A 21243-nucleotide genomic window follows, 5' to 3' on the forward strand; every position below is an offset into this window, starting at 1 on the left:
GGCTCTACCGGCAGGGTATTCTAGGAGTTTCAGGAGGCCTCTGGCTTCTGGACACACCCAGTACCCGCCTCAACCTCACCTCTGCTGCCCAATCTGGGTGGCCGGGCTCCTGCATGCAGGAAGCTTCTGGAGCCAGGCCTGGGTACCCACGGGCTGTGTGTGAGCTCTGCTGCCCCGAGAACCCCTCAGGGGGCTCCTGTGTCCCTCAAACCTTGGCTCAGCAGCCCGGGCTGGCCCAGGGCAGGAGGCATTGAAAACTTGCCCAAGGGATGAAGGCAAAGTGGCCGAGAAGGTTTTAAAACTGCAAAGTTACGGAAAGTTTATGAGTCCAGTTCGCAGGACTCATTTAGGTTAAGAGAGAGTTTCGGCTCTGTGATTTGCCCGCCTTCCCTACAATCCCACGGCCAACAGATAGGTCCTGATGTCTTGGAACGTGGTGGTGCAGGTTAGAGACCTGGTCTCTTTCCTCCAGGAGGATGCAAACAGGAGAGGGAGGGGCTCAGTTCAGGACATTTTAATCATCCATCTATGCGTGTATTCATTCATTAAACAAATGGTTAATGAGCACCCATCTGTGCCAGGCTCTGTGCTAGGTGCTTGGTGTACAGCAGTGAACAGAATAGACAAAATCTCTGCCCTTCTGGCATTGCAGCATCTTGGGTCAAGCCAATAATAACTATGCTTGGGGCCGGCCCTGTGGCTTAGTGGTTGGGTGTGTGCGCTCCGCTGCTGGCGGCCCGGGTTCGGATCCCGGGCGGGCACCGACGCACTGCTTCTCCAGCCATGCTGAGGCCACGTCCCACATACAGCAACCAGAAGGATGTGCAGCTATGACATACAACTATCTACTGGGGCTTTGGGGGAAAAAACAAATAAATAAAATTATAAAAAAAAAAAATAACTATGCTGTTGCCCAGCTAACATTTCTGTTGCAAAGCTGTTACCTGTTCTACCATGGGATAACGAAAGAGATAAATGTGTTTTTTTTAAAAACTTTAATAAGAAGAAATGATCAGGATATAATGTTAAATTAAAAAAAAGCATGATACAAAATTGTATATGTAGTTCAGTTCCACTTACGTTAACATATATGTGCATAGAAAAAGCACAGGTTAGGGGCCGGCCTGGTGGCTTAGCGGTTAAGTGCACGCGCTCCGCTACTGGCGGCCTGGGTTCGGATCCCGGGCGCGCACCGATGCACTGCTTGTCCGGCCATGTCCCACATACAGCAACTAGAAGGATGTGCAACTATGACATTCAACTATCTACTGGGGCTTTGGGGAAAAAAAAGGAGGAGGATTGGCAATAGATGTTAGCTCAGAGCCTGTCTTCCTCAGCAAAAAGAGGAGGATTAGCATGGATGTTAGCTCAGGGCTGATCTTCCTCACACACAAAAAAAAAAAGAAAGAAAGAAAAAGCACAGGTTGGAAATAGGCCCTAAATGTTAGTAGTGGTTTGGCAGATTGGTTTTTTCTAAGACAGCCACAACAAGATCCCCCATCCCCTAGGCTCTTCATACAACGTGACCTTCATTCTCCCACTGAGAGGCGTGGTCAAGGTTCCCTCTCCCTGCATCCAGGACTGTGGAGGCAATATAGCTTCTGCCTGGTCCTCCTGGGATGCTCCTATTCGGAACCCAGAATCCATACTGTGAGGAAGCACATGGAAAAGTCATATGTAGGTGATTTGGGCAAAGCCCCAGCTGAGGTCCCAGCTGATGGCCAACATAAGTCACCAGATGTATGAGTGACGAAGCTCCAGCCACCTTCTGACTGCAACCACATGACCCCAATCATGAACAGCCTAGCTTAGCCTAGCCAACCCCACAATCGGGAGATAATAATGATTGTTGTTGTTTAAAGCAACCGAGTTTGGGGGCAGTTTGTTATGCAGGAGTAGGCATCCAGAAAAAATGGTTTATCTGGATTGTGGGATTATAGGTATTAACAATACTTTTCTATATTTTCCAAGATTTCTACAATGACCAAGATTTCTTTTTTATTGCTTTTATAATCAGTAAAAAGTTCATTAAAAATAAAAACAGGGTCTAATTTTTCTTCACTTCACCAAGGGAGAAATTAGGTCTGAATTTGAATTGAGGGACTTAAACTAGACCTGGAGAAAAGCTTTCCATGCAGGATTGATTAGATGCTGGAAAGGATTAGTAAGATAAATTCAAGTTGGTTTGATGGAAAGAGTGGTAGATTTGGAGGGAGGAAACTTGGAAATGAATCTCAGTTTTCTGGGTGACCTTGAGCAAGCCCGTGCTCAAATTCAGCTTTCTATTTTGAAAAATGCTGGCTCCTTGAAGAAGATAACATCCACCAGGGCGCCTGGCCCAGAAAAGGCGCTCTGTAAGTGGTAGGTGATCTGTCTAATCAATGCCAATTATAAGCAGGCATCTGCAAGCTCTGCGGAGGGCTCATCCTTCACTGCCACCAGAGGCTACAGTTCCGATAATGAAAATTGCCTGGAGGAGAACCACAACACTTAAAACAAAAAATGCGGAAACACTAAGCAGCTTTTCCAGCGGTCCTTGCCCACGGATCATGGCTGGGGCTTCTAGTTCAGCCCCTCTAGAAGACTCCATCAGGTGCGGAGGGCCAGAGAGCTCCGGGATGCAGAGGGAGGAGGACCGCGAAGCCTGGCCTGGCGGGGAGCTGCGGCCCTGCGTTGCTGCGGCTGGTGTCCTGGCAACCCCGGAACGCGCCTCCGCAGGAGGAGCGGGCAGCGGCTGCGGCCCTCTCGCCCTTGGGTCTCGGTTCCTCCGGCCAGATTCGGCAGTTCGGCTGCCAGTTGGTGTGTTGATCTCGGCTGCGTCCTCTTTGGAGGCCTCCCCTGGAGGAAGGGGGTGGAAGACCAGACGTGGAAGGGAAGGAGCTCCTCGGGTGGGCTGGACAGTGAGCACTGCTCGGGCTGGAGGGCAAGACCCATGCGAGCTCTGGGAGCCTCCAAACCAAGAAACGCCCCGGTAGAGACAGAGAGGGAATCTCTAATTAAGAGGCCAACCCTGCCCTCTTGATCTCCAATGACTTGTAGAGTTTCTGGTTGCTTTGACTGATGCCTTTTTTACAAAGGTCTTTTCTTTGTCTCTAGTTGCTTTTAATATTTAAAATCAACACGTGCATAGACGAGTCCATGTATACTGGGAACGGTCCATGGGGCTGCCATCTCCCCTCTATCTCAAGAGCGACCTGCTACAGAGAGCTGGAGAAGGTTCAAGAGAAAGGAGACTCTGGCATGATCACGGTGGAGAGGAGATACAGTTGAGTTCAAGAAGTCAGGAGGATGGGATGTGGATTTGGTTGCCATATCTAAGTATACTACAGCTAGGAGGCACCACTTGAAGTTTAAAAGGAGGCTTGTTTGGGGACATATAAAAAGAACTACTTAAATAGTAGCTTATGTCTATATTAACCCAAAATCTGATAAGGTAGATTGCAGCATCAAAGCAGAGATTCTCATAAAATACCTCCCTGGATCTGAAACCAGCCAGCGAGATATATTACACATGAGTAAAGGGAGCCAGAGGTTTGACCTGCCCAGTGCTTCAGTCAATAAATGGTGAAGCCGGGATTTGACACCAGTCTTTGGGTCTCCAAAGCCTGTGCATGCCCTTTCCTTTTTTTAATTTGTTCATATATTAGTAGATTCATGGTGCTACTTATTGGCTGGGACAGCTCAGGTGGAAACTGTGAACACTTTAAGGAAAGGTTTAAGTCAAATAATGGATGGTAGCTCCATAATTGGTTGTTAAGGCTGAGGAGTATTTTTAGGGCCACATTTGCCTTTAGAGAACAGTATCCTGGAGCAGAATAGCCAGTCTCTCAGAAAACCGTGGAGTGAGTATATGCCCAGGTTGGCATTTACCTCGTATCAGTGAGTGGCCTGCATGCTGCAAAAAGGGGTTGTGGAATGTTCTGTTGTGCCCCATCAGATCTTAGCTTGGTCCCTGGTCTTCTGTATTCCAGGTCTGTGATCTCCTCATTCTCCTTCACAAGTGCAGGGAGAGGAGGGAGGTGTGATTTACTATATCCACCTACAAGCTGGGGCCAGTAGAGTTGTATTAATTGCCCAACGTGGCTAGGTCAGCAAGGAGAAAAAGGTTCTGGGATTCTAACTTTAAGCTCTAGACCTTTCTGCAGTTTCCGGGTTGATCTGGGTTGAGGGTGGAGTAGAGGGGCTTCATGTTTCTGAATTAGGGGTACCAGAAGAGCGCCAGCCCCTGAGATCCCCAGACCACATTTACTAAAGACCCGTGGCTTCCTCTTCTGCTCTGTAGGTGTGTCCACTCAGGAGATACATCTGAGCTCAGCTTCACATGGAGTCCACAGGTTTCAGGAAGGAAGGGGCTCCACGAACCAGTTGAAGATCAATGCACAACTATGGGTGTATGTACATTTTTCCAGCAGAGAGGGCTCGTTGCTTTCATTACTTCTCAGGGAGTCTGTGATCCAGAGAAGGGTTAGAATCCACTGTCCTAGATCCTTTGGTTGTTTGTTGAGCGGAGAAGAGGCGTGGGAAACTGAGTGTTTGGTTAAAGAGTATCCACATTAAGCTAAGTTAGCTTGATGTATTCTTCTCTTCCTGCCAGACAGTGCTGTTCTGTACGTCAGCTGAGATGGCAAGTGTGTGAAAGTGCCTTGGTTACGTAAGGTGTTATTCCTGCCCAGAGAAATAGAAATAATTATCGTGAATTCCACAGATGGTACCAAGGAAACAGACTTTCTTCTAAACTCTCCTTTTTCCCAGGAATTCCTTTCTAGTCAGGAGAACTTTCTCTTGGTCCTTTCGGTTGGATCATCTTTTCTTATCGCATAGTGTTTTAGCGACTTGCTAGAATTTTCTATCTTATGGCTGACTGGACATTTATTGCATTCCAATAACAATTATCATAATGGATGGTGACCCTTCAAGAAGGAGGTACCTTAGCTTATTTGCTCCTCACTACAGCCTCATGAGCTAGAGAGAGAGGTGGGGCGGGTGTTGGGAGCTGGGCATGGAGAGGTAATTGACTTGCCTAAAGTAACTCGGCGTTACTCTACACAATGGCAATTCTAAGACGGACGTTTTTCACAGTTTGCTTCTCTGAAGTTGGGTTGGTCTTACTAGTGCTGAGGGCCCAGCAGCAGGTGTGAAGCAGTTGTCAATAAACTTTGCTGTATGAGCACTCAATAATGCAGAACATATGTCAGTGGCTTGGAAGAAAATTCCAGAGGCAATAGAGGAGAACTCTTTTAAGAAATGCTGCATCACTTGTGTTCTTGTTGCACTGAGGTCAATTTAGGTGGAAAGTGTGGACATCAGTGACTGAATTGAAAAGTGATTCAGTAATCAGACTTTGAATATGAGTAAGATTTAAGAATGCTTTAACCAATTTATGTTGCTCATATTTCCTTCTTTATATATGCACACAAGTGATACATGATTAAAATCTGTATCTAAGGAAGTCTAAAAGAGTGCTTCAATAAGTATAAGGTAAAAATTCTAAGTGATAAAGCATTGTGTCATAGTTTAACTGGCAGCCTTTGTTCTTTGTGGTACATAAAATAATAATGTTATTACAATTGATGGTGTCATATTCAGTGAGATACAGGCTATGCATTTAAGGCTCTAGTTTCTAATTACTGCTTTAGTCGAATCCAACAAATTTTGATATATAGTACTTATGTCATTGATCATTAAGCACCTCATGATTTCCATTATGATTTCTTCTTTTATATGAAATATTTAGAAGTGTGGTTTGAGTTTCCAAGCTTGTGTAGATGTTTTTTGGCTGTCTTCCCCTTACTGATTTCTAATTGTATTGCATTATGGTCAGAGAGTGTGGTCTCTATTATATTTGTTGATACTACTTTTGTGGCTCAGGATATCGGCGGTTGCTCCTTTGGTTGCTGGGGACCTGTGCTCTCCTCTTCACAGCTCTGCCCCTTTCTTGCCCTCTCCACTGGGCTCCACTCCATCCCGACAACTCACACCTCAAGCAACCAGTTGACCCTCACTTGGGGCTGCTCTAGGCTCTGTGGCATATTCCAGAATAGCTCTTCCCACCCTCGGCTGGCTCTGAGAATCACCTGGGATGCTTCTTAAACATACTGATTCCCAGTTCTTCCCCTGTAGGTCTGGGTCAGAGCCCTGGAATCTGCATGTTGAACCAGTGCCCCAAGGTGATTCTCATGATGGGGCAAATTCTGGGAATTTTGTGCGGTTGGGAATCGGGAGGTGGGACGGGATAGAAGGCAGTGCAGGGATGGAGCTGGACTCGAAGAGGAAGAGAATCATTGCCAGATGTAAGCCTAAGAGCTACGGGGGGAGGGGACATATTTAAATGTGGGTTCCCAGGCCTCGCTTAGAGAGGTTCTAATTCAGTAGATCTGTAATGGGGTTTGGGAATCTGTATTTTTAACAGGTCTCTCAGTTACTTCTGATGCAGACAGTCCTTATGTCATACCCTGGGAAACCCCAGAATGGGGGATTGTGAGGGGAGGAAGTGGCTTTGCTGGCCTTTAAACTTTGTAGAGTCACAAGATCTCTTAAGAGTAAAGGGTTTGGTGATAGGGTTGGGACTTGGCAAGAGTGAAAAAGATATGATTCACTTGCTGTATGAATTTGAGAGGGAATTGATAAGAAATGAGTAAAAAACTAAGTAGCAGCCCCACTGATAGATGGTGGGAATTTGCAGAGAGTACATGATGTATACCTTATACATGTGAAGCAGGATGCCGTATAGTCAGCGGGCAGTCTAAAAATGTGCTCAAGAGTCAGAGAGGTCTGACTCTTATTGCTTGTAATTTTCTTATAACCAGAGGTTACATTGTGTCTGTTGAGCATCTATGCTGTATGAAGTTACGTATAAAGAAATGGGATATCCATTCATCTGACATTATTTTAAGTGACTGGACAGGCACACACTATATAAAATGACGAGAGAACAGATCAACTTTCATGAAGCAGTAATTGTATAGCAGAGTGAGATAATGGGCACTTCTCTATCTACAGTCACTGGCTTCCAGGACTTGTAATTCTGGGTGGTTGGGGAGTTATAATTCCTTTTCATTTATTAACTCAAACCTCTTGTGCCAGGCACTGTTCTGAGCGCTACTAAGATGAATAAGACCTAGTCTGGTGGGAAAGATGTGTATATAAATGAATGATGACACTACAGTGTGGGGGGGAACCACCACTACAGTGTGGGGGGGAACCATAGAAGTTTCTGAAGACAGTTCTTTGGGTTATGATCATCAGCTATGTTCATTAGTGTTTCTATGAACAAATCCTTTGGAAAATTGCTTTGAGATGCTCAATACAATGTGCAGTGATATAGAGCTCGATTCAGATCTTCTCTCTTCCACTTAGAACCACGTGGTGGGGCGAGCAGTCTAGCACAGTGGTTAGGATTTTAGACTTTAGTGTTACAAGTCCTGTGATCAAATCTGGGCAGAGATGGTTATTTTCTCTGTGATCTTAGGCAAATTGCTTAATCTTCTGAGCCTCAATTTCCTCATCTGTAAAATCGAAGCATAATTATTACCTTGTCTGTGGGTTGTTGTGAGAATTAAATGGGATAATGTGTATAAGATGTTAACACAATCGCCAGTACACAGTAAATGCTCAAGCAAATGTTAGTTGTTTTTTTTAAAAACATAAATTATTTATAATCTAGAGAACAAGATAGAATGAAAAATATTTTCGTTAATGTAGTCAAATGGTGATATCTATGTGTTACAGGTACTAAACACAATGATTTTCTGGAATCTAAGGGATGCTTTGCCAACACAACATCCTCTAGCAGAAGCATCAGCCCCTCATCTTCTGTTGAAACAGAAGGTCTGAGTGTCAGTGAGCCTCCAGGCCCCTGCAGAGTGTCTGTTCACCTAGAGTAAGTAAGGGTCCAGTGACGAGTGTAAACATCAGAGTAAATTCTGACCAGGGAGCCGCCAGTCTGAGAGGTAGCATGACATGTTTGGCAAGAGCATGGATCCAATCCAAGAGCTCGTTCAAATCCCAGCTCTGCCACTTAGTGTCTCTGTGAACTTGGGCAAATTACTTTACCTCCCTGAGCCTCAGTTTTCTTATCTGCAAAATGGGGATAATACTTCACAGGATTATAGTGAAGATTAAATCAGTTAATAAGTGTAAAGTGATTAGAAGACTCCCTGGCATAACATAAGTGCTGTGCAAGTGCTTGCTGTCATGAGGTTCAAAAGCAGGTAAAACTAAACTATATTTTTTGGAATACATACATACATACATAGGTAGTAAATCTTAAAGGAAAGCAAAGAAGTGATTACCATGAGAGTCAGCGTCAGGACAGTGGTTACCTTTCCAGGAAAGGGACACACAGATGGTTTCTGGGGAGTGGGAGGGGAAGGCCGGCCATATTTTGTTTCTTGACCTGGACATTGGCTTTATAATTATTTGTAAAACTGTATTTATGTTTTATATACTTTTCTCTGTTTATATTTCTTTTACAGTAAAAAGTTTTGAAAACCTTTTTTCTAACGATTTTTGTTATAATGAAAGTAACAAGTTCATTGTAGAAATTTTGAAAATATAAAAACAGTATTAGAGAGAAAAATCACAATAATCCCACCTTTTAGAGAATCAATGTTAACATTTTGATGTTATTTTTTATATGCATAAGAAAAAATCTATTTCTTTCTTATGCATATAAATATATATTTATTTTACACAATTAAGATCATATCGTACTACTATTTTATAAACCTGCTTTTCCCCACTCTGCATTTACCCACTCTTCCACAATCACCTGTGTATCTGTCATGTCCTCTCCCCCTGTGCCCTGAGCTCCTTGAAAGCAGGGACTGTGTTTGGACCCCCAGTGTCTAGAACAGTGCCTGCTACAAAGTGTCCTCAGATAAATGTTTGTTGCATAAACCAAGTAGGTGGATACTTCTCAAGTTCTTTTGGAAGGTTTCCTTTATCCTTGCAATCTTTTCTACACAGTTCCTTCAGCAAAGCCTTTAAAAAAATATTTAGGAGAGACATATTTCACTCCAATGTCAAAATTATCATATGTTCTGAACTGGGGGACTCTGAGTTATTGCATTTCGCTTTATCTGCACACTACAAAAGTTCAGAACTATTAGTATCGATATGTTTATTTAAAACTGGAGATCAAGCTATACAAGACTCATGAGTTATTGAACTAGGGTTCTTTATGATTTTTAGGCAACATAGTCTGGAGTTAGACTCAGATCTAGCTCTGACCCTGTCTACATGTATTTCTCTGAGGGTCTATTTCATTTTCAAATGGAAATGATTCTACTGGCCCTGCCTACATCACAGGACTGTTAGTAGGGAGCAAATGAGACAAGCAATATGAAATTGGTTTGAAACTATTCAGATATAAGTAATAATATGAAAAAAGATCCTATGACTTGATAGCAGATAACTATACGTGAAAACATTGTCAGGCTATCACTGTCCAAGGCCGTCTATCAAATGCAAAGCAACTTAAAGCAGAAGTGATTGTTTTTTCTGTTGACACCCATGACAGTTTGTTGTAGGCCTTTTTAACTGCCAGGAGGTTCAGCACTAAACATAATGCTCCATTATTATAACCATTTCAATCTAGGTTTGTTTTTGATTATTTCCTCCTCTTCTCTTTATACTTATTGATTTTTTATTTCCATTTAGTGGTTTTATTGAACATGCATCTTTTTTGTAACAGTTTTATTGAAACATAATTTACATACCATATAACTCATCCATTTAAAGTGTACAATCAGTGGTTTTTAGTGTCTTCACAGAGTTGTGCAACTATTACCACAATCTATTTTAGAACATTTTCATCACTCCAAAAGAAGCATGTACCTTTTATCAGTCTCCGCCCCCCCACATCCCCTAAATCTCTAGCCCTAGACAACCACTGGTCTACTTTTTACCTCTGTAGATTTGCCTAATCTGGATGTTTCATATATATGGAATCACCAATATGTGGTCTTTGGTGTCTGGCTTCTTTCATTTAGCATAATGTTTTCAAGGTTCATCCATGTTGTAACGTATATCAGTACATCATTCCTTTTTTAAAAAATTGTGGTAAAGTATATATAACATTTGCCATTTTATCCATTTTTAAGTATACAATTCAGTGGCATTAATTACACTCACAATGATATGCAACCATCACTACTGTCTATTTTCAAAACGTTATCATCCCCCCAAACAGAAACTGTACCTATTAAGCAATAATTCCCTATTCTCCCCTCTCCCCAGTCCCTGCTGCTCTAATCGACTTTCTGTCTCTATCACTTTACCTATTCTAGATATTTCATATAAGTGAAATCATACAAAATTTGTCCTTTTGTGTTTGGCTTATTTCAGTTAACATAATACTTTCCAGGTTCATTTGTACTGTAGAATGTATCAGAATTTCACTCCTTTTTATGTCTGAATAATATTCCATTGTATGTATATGCCACATTTTGTTTATTCATTCTTCTGTCAATGGACGTTTGGATTATTTCCAACTTTTGGCTATTATGGGTAATGCTTCAATGAACATCCGTGTACAAGTATCTGTTTGAGTCTCTGTTTTCAATTCTTTTGGGTATATGCCTAGGAGTGGAATTGCTGGATTGTATGATAATTCTATATTTAACTTTTTGAGGAACCATCAAACTGTTTCTAAGCATGCATCTTTTGAATATGTTTCAGTCCCCTCAAATTGTGAATAAACAAATTATATGCTTGTGGACTTTTATAGAGGAGTAGGCCTAGTTCCTATACGTGAGGGCAATTCTAGTGTAAGATGTAAGATCAGGTTCTAACTACCTATTTAAGCACATACAAGAATCTAGTCCTTCTGCTTCCCTTCCAGCCCTCCTGCAGATTTGGCTCTGAAATCCTCCTCCTCACATTCTGATCACTCCTCTGACAACTCATTGCCTAGAATCCAAAAGGATAAATATCCTGAGGAATTCAGCCTGCTTAAGTTGCAGACAAGTGAGTAAGTCAGAGATCCTCCTCCACACGCCTCCATGCCTGGGGGCTTTTCAGAAGTCTGTCATCCTGCTGGGCACCATTCGCTGAAGACCCACTCAGTGCCAGGCATTTGACACGCTTCATCTCTAATTCTCACAACAACTCTGCTGGGGAGCTATTGTTATATGCTTTTCAAAAACAAAATATCTTTATATAAAAACCGTAAAAGTACTGTAGTGAAATATTGAAATAATGTAAAAGTAAGTAGAGTATAAAACACCTTCTCCATATTGTCTAACAATATCCCCATTCTGCTCCATAGCTGTGAAGAGTTTGATATATATTCTTCCAGAATTTTGAAAGGTATATGTATGTATGTGTACGTATATATATATATACATGGGTTGTAATATACAACCATATTTTCACTATTAGAAAATAGTACACAAATTATTTTCACTCAAAGTAAATAGATCATGGACCTCTTTCTGTGTCAATACATATAGATCTATGTGGCTAATAGAAACCTACCCATTTTACACAGATGGAAACTGAGGCCTGGAGAGATTCAGTCACCCAGGCATGTACACATAGCTCAGAAGTAGAAGGATGGGATTAGAGCCCAAACTTGCCTGCCTCCACAGCCTGCCTTCTTGGCCACTGCGGAGCCCAAGTGTTTCTCAAGCAACCCTAGAGCTTTGGGGGTCTTTTATTGTTTAAAATCACTTCAGCAATTTTACAGGGAAAGTATTAAGTGAGGAAACAGAGACACTGAGAAGTCCAGTAACTAGCCTAAGGTCTCACAGCAGCCTTTCTCACTTGCCATTGTCACATGTACACATTTCCCTGTGTCACCGTAGTGCATGTGCGTGCCATTGTTGCTGCCAACACCACGTACCATCTGGTAGTGGGCCATGGTCGGCCCAGCCCATCCCTGGTTGATGGGCATTCTATTCTTCCTACACACTTGTCATGGTGAAGGTTGGATCATAGGTGCTTATAAAACTGTCTCTGAGCTTCCCAACCCATACATCACTTCCAACCATAAAATTGGCTTTATTTTTAGAGAGGAGGCTAAAAAAGGAAAGAAAAAATAAAAAAGAGACCTTTTAGATAGCTTTCTCCCTACATCCCTTCCTTTTGGGCCTAGTCTCACAGAAGTTAACACTGCCCCTGATGTAGAACCAAGGAATTATAGACATTGATAAAGGTTGTACAGCCAGATAGTGCCTGGGGAATTTTTACAATTTTTTGTAAAAGCGGCTGAGAACAGTGTTAACGGAAGGATTTCTGATGTCTTGCAGAAGATGGGCAGCGTCCTGAGTGGACATTTTACCCAAGGTTTAGCTGCAATATCCACACCTACCATGTTGGAAAGCAGTGCCTATTTAACGGGGTCTTCCTTGGCAACAGGAGGTCTCTGTCAGAGAGGACAGTGGACAAGTGCTTTGGGAGGAAGAAATATGGTAATGTTTTCCTGCTGGACCTTGGCTGTGCAATGCCTGAAAATACTCTTGAGTCATGATTCTGCAGGCCCAGCATTCTGTGGCTAGGGCAGCCCTGGGGGATCACCATGTCACCCTAGTGCAGCCAGGAAGATAGGAAAGGGAAGGGGACCATTGGCAGGCTGCACTTTTTGGCAAAGAACTCGCAACATATGCTGATCCACATTTTTGTTTTTCTCTGAGTTTCATAAAATGCTAATGTGATATTTAAGTCATCAGATAGGTTCTCTCAGATACTTATTAATAGGAACCTTCATTGAAGTCTGAAGAAAATAATTTATATTTCAATTAGATGCTGCCTGTCATATGCATATAAATTGTACTTTATATTCTTCACAAGGAAAACATCCCATAAACCTTAGCCTGAAGTGCATGTTGTTATTTTATAGTTTATTTAATTAAAGTAATTGAGATGAGCATTTATATATATATATGTATATATAAATATCTATCTATCATCAATATATATGTCTCCTTGGTTTGTCACTTGGTGAGTTCTCTGTACCAGCCTACCCCTAGTAGATTTATTAAAAGACCTCACAGAGTTGCCGAGTACCAATCGACCATTATGGCACGCTCTTCTACCAAAATACCTGTGTAGGAGGCAGCCATTGCTTCAGGGATGAATAGGATGGCTGTAGCAGGAATACAAAGAGAAAGAAATAGAAAGTTCTCATTTTTGAGTTTTAAAATAGAGTTTTAAACTCATAGTAAAGACAAATAGTTTTGAAAACCAAGGCTTTTGTTTGGATAGAGAATACACAAAAGGCCAGACAAGAGGAGGTGGGAGAGTAGTCATTGAGGCAGGGACTTTGAGGGGTCCTGCATCCTGCCCAACTTCTGAGATCAAAATCTAGTGGCTGATCAGACGTGAATCCAGCTGGGGCTTCTGCCTCAGAGCATGGCCGGGGGAAGACCTTGAGCCTCAGAATGAAGCAGCATCTGGCCTGACTCTGAGCAGGCGAGTAGTGAGAGCTATGGGCAATGTATGGGCAGAAAGCCAGCCTCAGGGGCTCACCCACCCAGGAGATGTGGAAAAATAGCTGTATTTCTGTGCCATTTGAAGACTGTGGAGGTTAGGACAGAGAGAAAGAATGAGAGAGAGAGAGAGCACCAGAGAGTTGCACAGGTCTCATAGCTGGAAGGCTGGGAGGCCACAGTATGATGTGCTGTAGACCATCAAGCCAGGGATCATATGAAAATAAGTTTATGCTTCACCACCTGATGCATTGTGTAGGAGGATGGCTTCCTGAGGATCAGACTAGATGACGCAATTTGGCAGACAACAGAGATAGATGCCAACTCTTAGAGAGTAACAGAGATAAGGTGAGCAGCAGATATCAGTGTGGTTTGCAGACAGTGACCCAGGACTCAAAACCTTCCACTAAAGCCTTGATGTCACATAAGCCTGCTGTGCACACCCCTGCTTCCGCTTCCATCTGAGATGCAGCCATGGGGTAAAATGGGAAGGATTTATTTAACTGGTTTAAATCTGAAACAACTGAGAAAAACCAAGAAGGGACTAAGTTTGGCTGTAAATTACTTAGGAATGCCCTTGGCCGCAAGTAAGAGAAAAATCAAATTATTAGAGGCTTAAATCATAAGATATTTATTATGTACTTAACAACAAGCTTTGAAATCTAGCTGGCCTATATGGTCTGGTTGCCTAGTGACGTCATCAAAGATATAGGCTCGTTTTTTTCTTTATGTATCACCATTCTTAGCAGTGTTAGATTTTTGTCTTCATGCTTGTACCTTATGGTCACAAGGTAACTGTTGCAGTTCAAAGCATCATGTCTATATTCAAGACATGAAAAAGAAGAAACTCTCTTGTTGCCTTCCTCGTTTAGAAGGAAGGAAAGATTTTCCCATATGGTCCTTAGGAGACTTCCTTCTACCCATGTCTCACTGGTCAGAACTGGGGCAGCTGCAAGTAAACATCAAAAGTAAATGAGATTATCATGATCCAAATCCTAACCCTAACCATCTCTTCCCTCCTAACTCAAGAGTAAACGTTATCCTGAATTTTATGTTTATTATTCCTTTTCCTTCCTTCCTTCCTCCCTTTTATGGTTTTTATAAATACTGAGTAAATGTACAAGTATATTTATGAAATATTTATTTAATATATAGAATAAAATATCACAAACACTTGTATGCTTCTCATTCTAGCTAAGAAATATAATATTTTCTTTATATTTAAAGCTTCCAATAGGCCCCTCCCTGAATATAACATCTTTCCTCCCCCTGCTCCAGTGGTAACCCCTATTCTACCTTTATTAACAAGAAAAACTTTTTATTAGGAACATTTTTAAACATGTGCCAAAGTAGAGAGAGGAACATAACGTAACCCGGTGTTCCCATCACTTAGCTTCAACAATTATCAACAGATAGCTAATCTTGTTTCATCTTTACCTCTCTCCCCCAGAGATTATTTTAAAGCAAGTTCCAGACATGATATAATTTCATCTGTAAATATGTCAGTATGTACCTCTAATAGATAAGGATTATTTTTATTAACATAACCATGATACCATTCTCATATCATAAAAAAATGAACAACAATTCCTTAACATTATCAAATATTGTCAGTGTTTAAATATCCAATTGTCTCACAAATGCCATAGTTTAAAAATATTTATAGTTTTTTTTTTTTTTTTTCTGAGGAAGATTTGCCCTGAGCTAACATCTGTTGCCAATCTTCCTCTTTTTGCCTGAGGAAGATTCACCCTGAGCTAATATCCATGCCCATCTTCCTCTATTTTGTGTGCGGGATGTCGCCACAGCATGGCTTCCGATGAGTAGTGTAGGTCCGTGCCGGGATCCGAACCTGCAAACCTGGGCCACCAAAGCGGAGCATGCCAAAGTTAACCATTAGGCCATGGGGCCGGCTCTCCATAATATACCTAAAAGCTTAAACAAATATGTTATCTCAGAGGTGTTGTTTGGGAGATTTTTCCCTAAAAGTAACGTCTTATACTTACACAAAAGCCATTGGTTCTTTTTCTAGTTGCTGACATTGTCTCATGAGATCTTTTACAGTAGTATATTTCTAAGTGGTGTCCTCAGACCAGAAGTATCATAATCAACCTGAGAGTTTGTAAAAAAGCTGGTTCTGGGAACCACTCCAGACCTTCTGAAACAGAATTTCTTGGGTTGGGACCTAGGAAACTCTTTTTAACAAGCTCGCTAGGTGATTCTCACTTATGCTAAAATCTTAGAACTACTGTTCTGTAGTTATGGCATTTACTGCCTTATATAGTATTATTTAATATCCATATATACATGGCTTGTCTCCTCAACTACATGAGATTCCCTAGGGAAAGGTTTATACGTTAGCTAGATGGCAGTTGTATTTTCTAGATTAAAAAAAATTGGGATGAGGGGTGGTATTAGCCCAGCCCTGATTTTAAATGATAATAACAACTACTACCATTTCTTGAGTGCTGATTATGTGCCCAAATTATTCTCATTTAGTACTTATGAAAACTCTGCAAAACAGATATTTGAAATAAACAATTTATAAATGAGGATTCTAAGGCTTAGGGAAGTTAGATAGATAGCTCAAGGGCACAGAACTAGAAACTGCAGGACTGAATTTGCACTCAGGCATGAATCCCTCCAAAGTCCAAACCCCTCTCACTGTCACCTGACCTTTACTTGTCAGTGCCCTGGCTTGGGATTCAAGAGATGGGGTCACTCCACTCTCTTTGCTTTGAATCCTCGGCACCTCATACCCAGCAGGCACTCAATGCATGGGTGTAGTTGATGCTATTTCACTACAGTTAAGAGCTAATAAAAAATTAGATGAAGGGTCTTAGCTGTTGAAAGGGCTTTTGAAAGAGAAAGGTAAAAATTAAATACTCCAGTAACTCAAGTACTTCCACCCGTTGTGCAGATGGCTTTGCTGAGTTAGCTAGAGGAATTTGAGTAGGTAGGAAAAAGCTTATCAAAAATCTTCCGTAGCTCTCCCTTTGGCTTGCATCTTGTGGGTACAGTTGAATTGAGCAATATCAAAACAAGCATTTAAAAAAAAAGAAAAAGAGAGGCCTGTTCATTGGGTGTGTGGGCAAAGAAGGAGGTCGTGCTTCCAGCCATGCATGCTTGCTTCTGACTCCAAGGCTGGTTAGTCTCGCAGTCCAGGCTTGTTGTCTTAGGAGATGCATCTGATGTCAGAGATGTAGGTTTAAATGACCATCTTGTACCAGGCTGACTCCTTTTGAGCTCAAGTGAACTAGTTACTTGTCCCTGAGGTATTTGAAGGAGCTGAGTTGGGTGTCAGAGCATCGGCTGAGTAAGCAGTATGTGCTCTGCAGCAGTGGACTTTCTCCAGGCTCCTCCTCCCCAGGAAGGCCACCTCCCGCTGCTGCACCACCCCAGTCCTTGAAGGAGAAGGAGGAGCAGGACTCTCATTAGCTGAGACCCTGCCAGGGGTCAGGGCTTCAAAGTACACTAGTGCTCAGTAATGAAAAGATTTTAAGCAGAGCTCTTGCTCATCATTGCATACAGACCTCTGATTCACCGTTCATTTTAAACCAAAACATCCCATCCGAACCTAAGCTATTCTTCTTTCCCAGGGTGAGGTAATCATAACACCTTTTAGAAAATATCCCAAACACAGGATCACACTTTTATCGTCATCTCGAGGCGAGACAATCACTAACAGAACTTTAGAAACCTATATGTACCTTGTAATGAAACACTAAATTATCCTATTTCCATGGTCATGTCAATACTTACAGCAAATCTGTGGATCATTTTCACCCCTTTTTATGATTTTGTTTTTAAACGTCTTTCACAGATATTGATCCCAGAAATGGAATCCCAAAGTTAACTCCAGGAGATAATCCATATATGTACCCAGAACAGAGTAAAGGCTTCTACAAAGCAGGATCAACTCTCCCACCAGTGAATTTTTCAATGTAAGTTTATGCTAATACTAGGGTTATTTAGTTAACTTTAAAGGAATTGTATCCTTCTCTACTACATATAAATTATATTTTACAAGGGGTAGATCTCAACAAGACATGGTTGGTGAAAATTCGTAAAGAAGTCCATATCTACTTCCTTAGTATGCACATATGCATGTGTATAATTGAAATTATATACAGAATCTTGACTAAAAAAAGTGGCTGTTAAATTTATTCCTATTATTATTACCACAAGTCTGAAGTCTTTTCAATTTCATATCGGATTAGATTGTTGATTAGTGGCTACTTTGGGTTGACTTACACTTGGAATGAAACTTAGACCAAAGCGATTGAGCAGAAAGGGAGAGTCATTAAATTAAAAGAAAAATAGTTGGTGTATTATGTTAAAAATACTATTTTGAAAAATTAATCATGTTTGATTTAATGATGTTTACTAAAAATGATAAAAAATAATAACAATTATGGCATTTACAGTTTTGAAGCCCACGCGTGACAATTAAAACCAGTAAATAAGACTTTTTGTTGAATATAATGATGTATTGGTCTCTTTACATAGAAGCCATACCAATATTATGATTGCCTTTTCTGTTTTTCAGAGTGCCTTATGAAAAGAAATTTGATACATTTATTCCACTTGAGCCTCTTCCACAAATTCCCAAGTGAGTTCTCTCACTATGTTTTATATTATCCTATCTTTATGAAAAGATCAATTATTTAATGGAGGAGCTCATAGACACCCAACACATAGGGACCTTTTGAGTCCCAGCAGGTGGGTGGGGCAGTTTGGATGGAGGATTTTTGGTGAGACACTTGGAGGGCAAGTGTCTGTGCAGTCTGGCAACTGAGTTGCTCATGGTTTCAACAGATGTGATTGACAGACTACCAGATGCCATGGATTGTGCTAAGTATGCACTATAGGCCTTTTACATGGAGCAAAAAGACAGGGTCTCTGCTTTCCAAAACATAAGAGTTTGTCGGAAAAGAAAGACACATGATTAAATGTGTGCAGCCAGGCAGGATGGTTAGAGTTTGAAGAGGCAGAGGGAAAGAGCCGTTGGAGTTTTCCTGTATTTGAGGGAAGTATCATTCCTCTGATCTTATATTTTAAAGATTTTATTTATTTATTTTTTTCCCCCCAAAGCCCCAGTAGATAGTTGTGTGTCATAGCTGCACAGCCTTCTAGTTGCTGTATGTGGGACGCGGCCTCAGCATGGCCGGAGAAGCAGCGCATTGGTGCGTGCCCGGGATCCGAACCCGGGTCGCCAGCAGTGGAGCACGCTCACTTAACCACCAAGCCACGGGGCCGGCCCTGATCTTATATTTTAGCTCAGCTCCATTCTGAACCTCATTTATTTGCCCAAGTAGGGTCTGACCTAGAAAGAGATATGTGTCAGTATAAAAAAATTTCACTTTCTAATACAAAAACGTCTCGTATAAGTATGAATAGAGTGGGCAACTGTACCAGAGTCTGACCCACCAGGGTTCAGCTGGGAGACCGAACCTTAAAGCTCAGTGGTAATAAAAGCCTTTTATTCCAAACTTGGGAGCTCATAAAACAGAAAGCACACTCTGCTGGGATTCTGAAGACAGTTTCATGAAAAGACTGTTTACAGATGTGTGGGCAGGTTGAGAGGGCGAAGCACCCAGGGGCACCTAACAGTGGGAAGCTCTTACTACTCCTAGGTCTGAGCAGCAAGAAGAGGGATCATGCTTCACAGAGCAGTAGGAGATGGAGAAGGGCTGTCTGAAATGAGTCGTGGCAGTGGAGAAAGCAGCCACTGCCAGAACTGGGGTACCTCAGGAGACAGGGAGGGAGTGGAGGAGCTAGGTAAGAAATACCCCAACCTCTACTCTTCCTACCTTCTGATCTCCTGTTGGTGCCTCCCATTAGCCAAGCTCAGCTCAAAGATGTGGGCAGGGCGGAGTCAGGGTGCTGCAGGCTGCAGGGGTCAGCTTCCTGGGCAGAGAAGGGCAGAAACGAGATCTGGGTTTGGGGCAGGGGCACATGGTGAACGATTAGCATGGTGTTTTATTTTGACACTGGTCTCCTAAATTGGAGGCCTTCTTACTTTTGGAGGATATAGTGCTTTGTCTACTGATGGTGTTTGTAAATTTTGCATCAGACAAATTCAAACTCAGGGTGTTATTTTCTTCCTACAGCTTGCCTTTCTGGGTGAAGGAGAAGGCCAACAGGCTGAAGAATGAGATAAGAGAAGTTGAGGAGCTTGACAATTGGCATCCAGCGGTTTCCTTGATACACAGTCTACTCCCTGCTGGTGAGTTAAAGAACCTTCAAATAATAGTATAAAAACTGGAGGCCAGCCCAGAAGAGCAGGCTTTTGAGAGGCTTCGCAATGGTGAGGAGAGAAGGCAAAGCCTCTCCCCGAGTGGATGGTGCCTTTGCCCCGAAATGGTCCCTTGGGCAGATGTCATGGCCATGCTGCCGGTTGAGTGCGTTGGTTGAGAATTGTTAGTCTTGTAATGAGACACAACCTTTAACTCCATGCCTCTATCCACAGGCTCTTTGGACTTTACAAGACAATCCTGAGCCAGAAACAGGCCCACAAAGCATGCGCTGACTGTACTCAGGAGAGCCTCTTCCAGCTGATTGCTTCTGTCAGTGTGACTGTTCTAAATCAAATGTTTGACGTTGATGAGGAATCGCTGTGCCTTGCTTTTTTTAACTTCATATTTTGAAAACTTTCAACGGTACAGATAAGTTGCGAGAATCATACAATGAACAAACACTTATATATCCTTCCCTACAATTGTTAATATTTGTCCAGATTTGTGCACGCTCTCTGTCTCATGTTATTACTGTTATTATTTTGCTGAGTTATTTGAGAGTGAGTGGCAGACATCATAACCCTTTACTCCTACATACCTACATGCTTCAGTATGTATCTCCCAAGGTCAAGGATGTTCTCTAACAAACAGAATACAGATAGAAAATTCAGAGAATTTAACATTAATACAATACTACTAGTATACTGTCCACATTCAGTTTTATCCAGTTAAATTTAGTTTTCTAAGGATGCCCTCAAATCAATTGTAAAGTGCAGACGTTACATGAACTTTCGTTATTTTTGGTAAAACTATTCTCATTTTGTCAATACTTTTTGAGATTTTCTCTACTATTCACTTGGCACATGTCAGAGAAACGTGAAGGCTGGATCTCCACCAGGTGATTGATGCCATTGCCCTGGAGCTCCATTTCCCGTTTCAGTGTTGTCTGTCTACACAGCCAAGCAGGATGAGAGCTCGGTGAGCACCAATCAAGAGTCTTAGGGCCTCTTGTGAATCAGGCAAGACGCAAACATTTGGAGGAAAAGGTGGGAATAAAAGCCAACCCTATACAGTCAGGCTGTGACTCTCAACATGTTCACAGCCAATCTCCTTCTCCACTAAGGAGACCCCACTGGTTGGCTAATGAGGGCTGCAGATCTGGTCTCCCACAACCTTAAAGTGGAAAGAGAGAACTGGGACCCATGCTGAGACTCAAAGTGCCCAAGACATGAGACGTGATTTGTTTTTTTGTCAAAACATTGTCTCCAGACACAGCCAAAGCCGATGAAGTGGGTTAGAACGCAGTACATTCGTGCTTTCTTCATACAGGCCTTTAGACTAACTAGCAGAGAATGTGGTGGCTACTGCCAGCAACTGTGCCCGACCACTGCTTGGGTTAACATTAGCATACCTCTGTGCTAATTCTCTTGCCCCTGGGACATGAGGCCCACCCCTATCCCCAGCAAAATCCAGGAAAGAAAATAAACCAAATAATTTAGAAAAGGAAAAAAAAAGGTTGCCAACAGATTTTCTTGAGTTTTTTCAACTTCTGAAAAAAATGATTTTTTTTTTTT

At 42.0% G+C, this 21243-nt stretch overlaps 1 protein-coding gene across 2 annotated transcripts; it reads left to right on the forward strand.

Annotated features, from left to right (window-relative positions):
- Positions 1–322: 322 nt before the first annotated feature.
- SPATS1 (spermatogenesis associated serine rich 1) lies at positions 323–19931 on the forward strand. 2 transcript variants are annotated; one of them, XM_014782869.2, is made up of 9 exons: positions 323–331; positions 3136–3265; positions 7729–7879; positions 10844–10968; positions 12252–12413; positions 17254–17374; positions 17980–18042; positions 19544–19659; positions 19903–19931. In XM_014782869.2, the coding sequence occupies exons 1-9, from the start codon at positions 323–325 to the stop codon at positions 19929–19931; spliced, it is 906 nt and encodes a 301-aa protein (XP_014638355.2). The 2 variants fall into 2 exon arrangements, with proteins under 2 accessions (XP_014638355.2, XP_087293999.1); XM_087437873.1 differs by lacking the exons at positions 323–331; positions 19903–19931 and having other exon boundaries at positions 3130–3265; positions 19544–19691.
- The last annotated feature ends 1312 nt before the right edge of the window (positions 19932–21243 follow it).

Source organism: Ceratotherium simum, chromosome 13 (genome assembly GCF_057802395.1).
Source record: "Ceratotherium simum simum isolate JZ-2026a chromosome 13, ASM5780239v1, whole genome shotgun sequence".
NCBI lineage: Eukaryota > Metazoa > Chordata > Mammalia > Perissodactyla > Rhinocerotidae > Ceratotherium > Ceratotherium simum.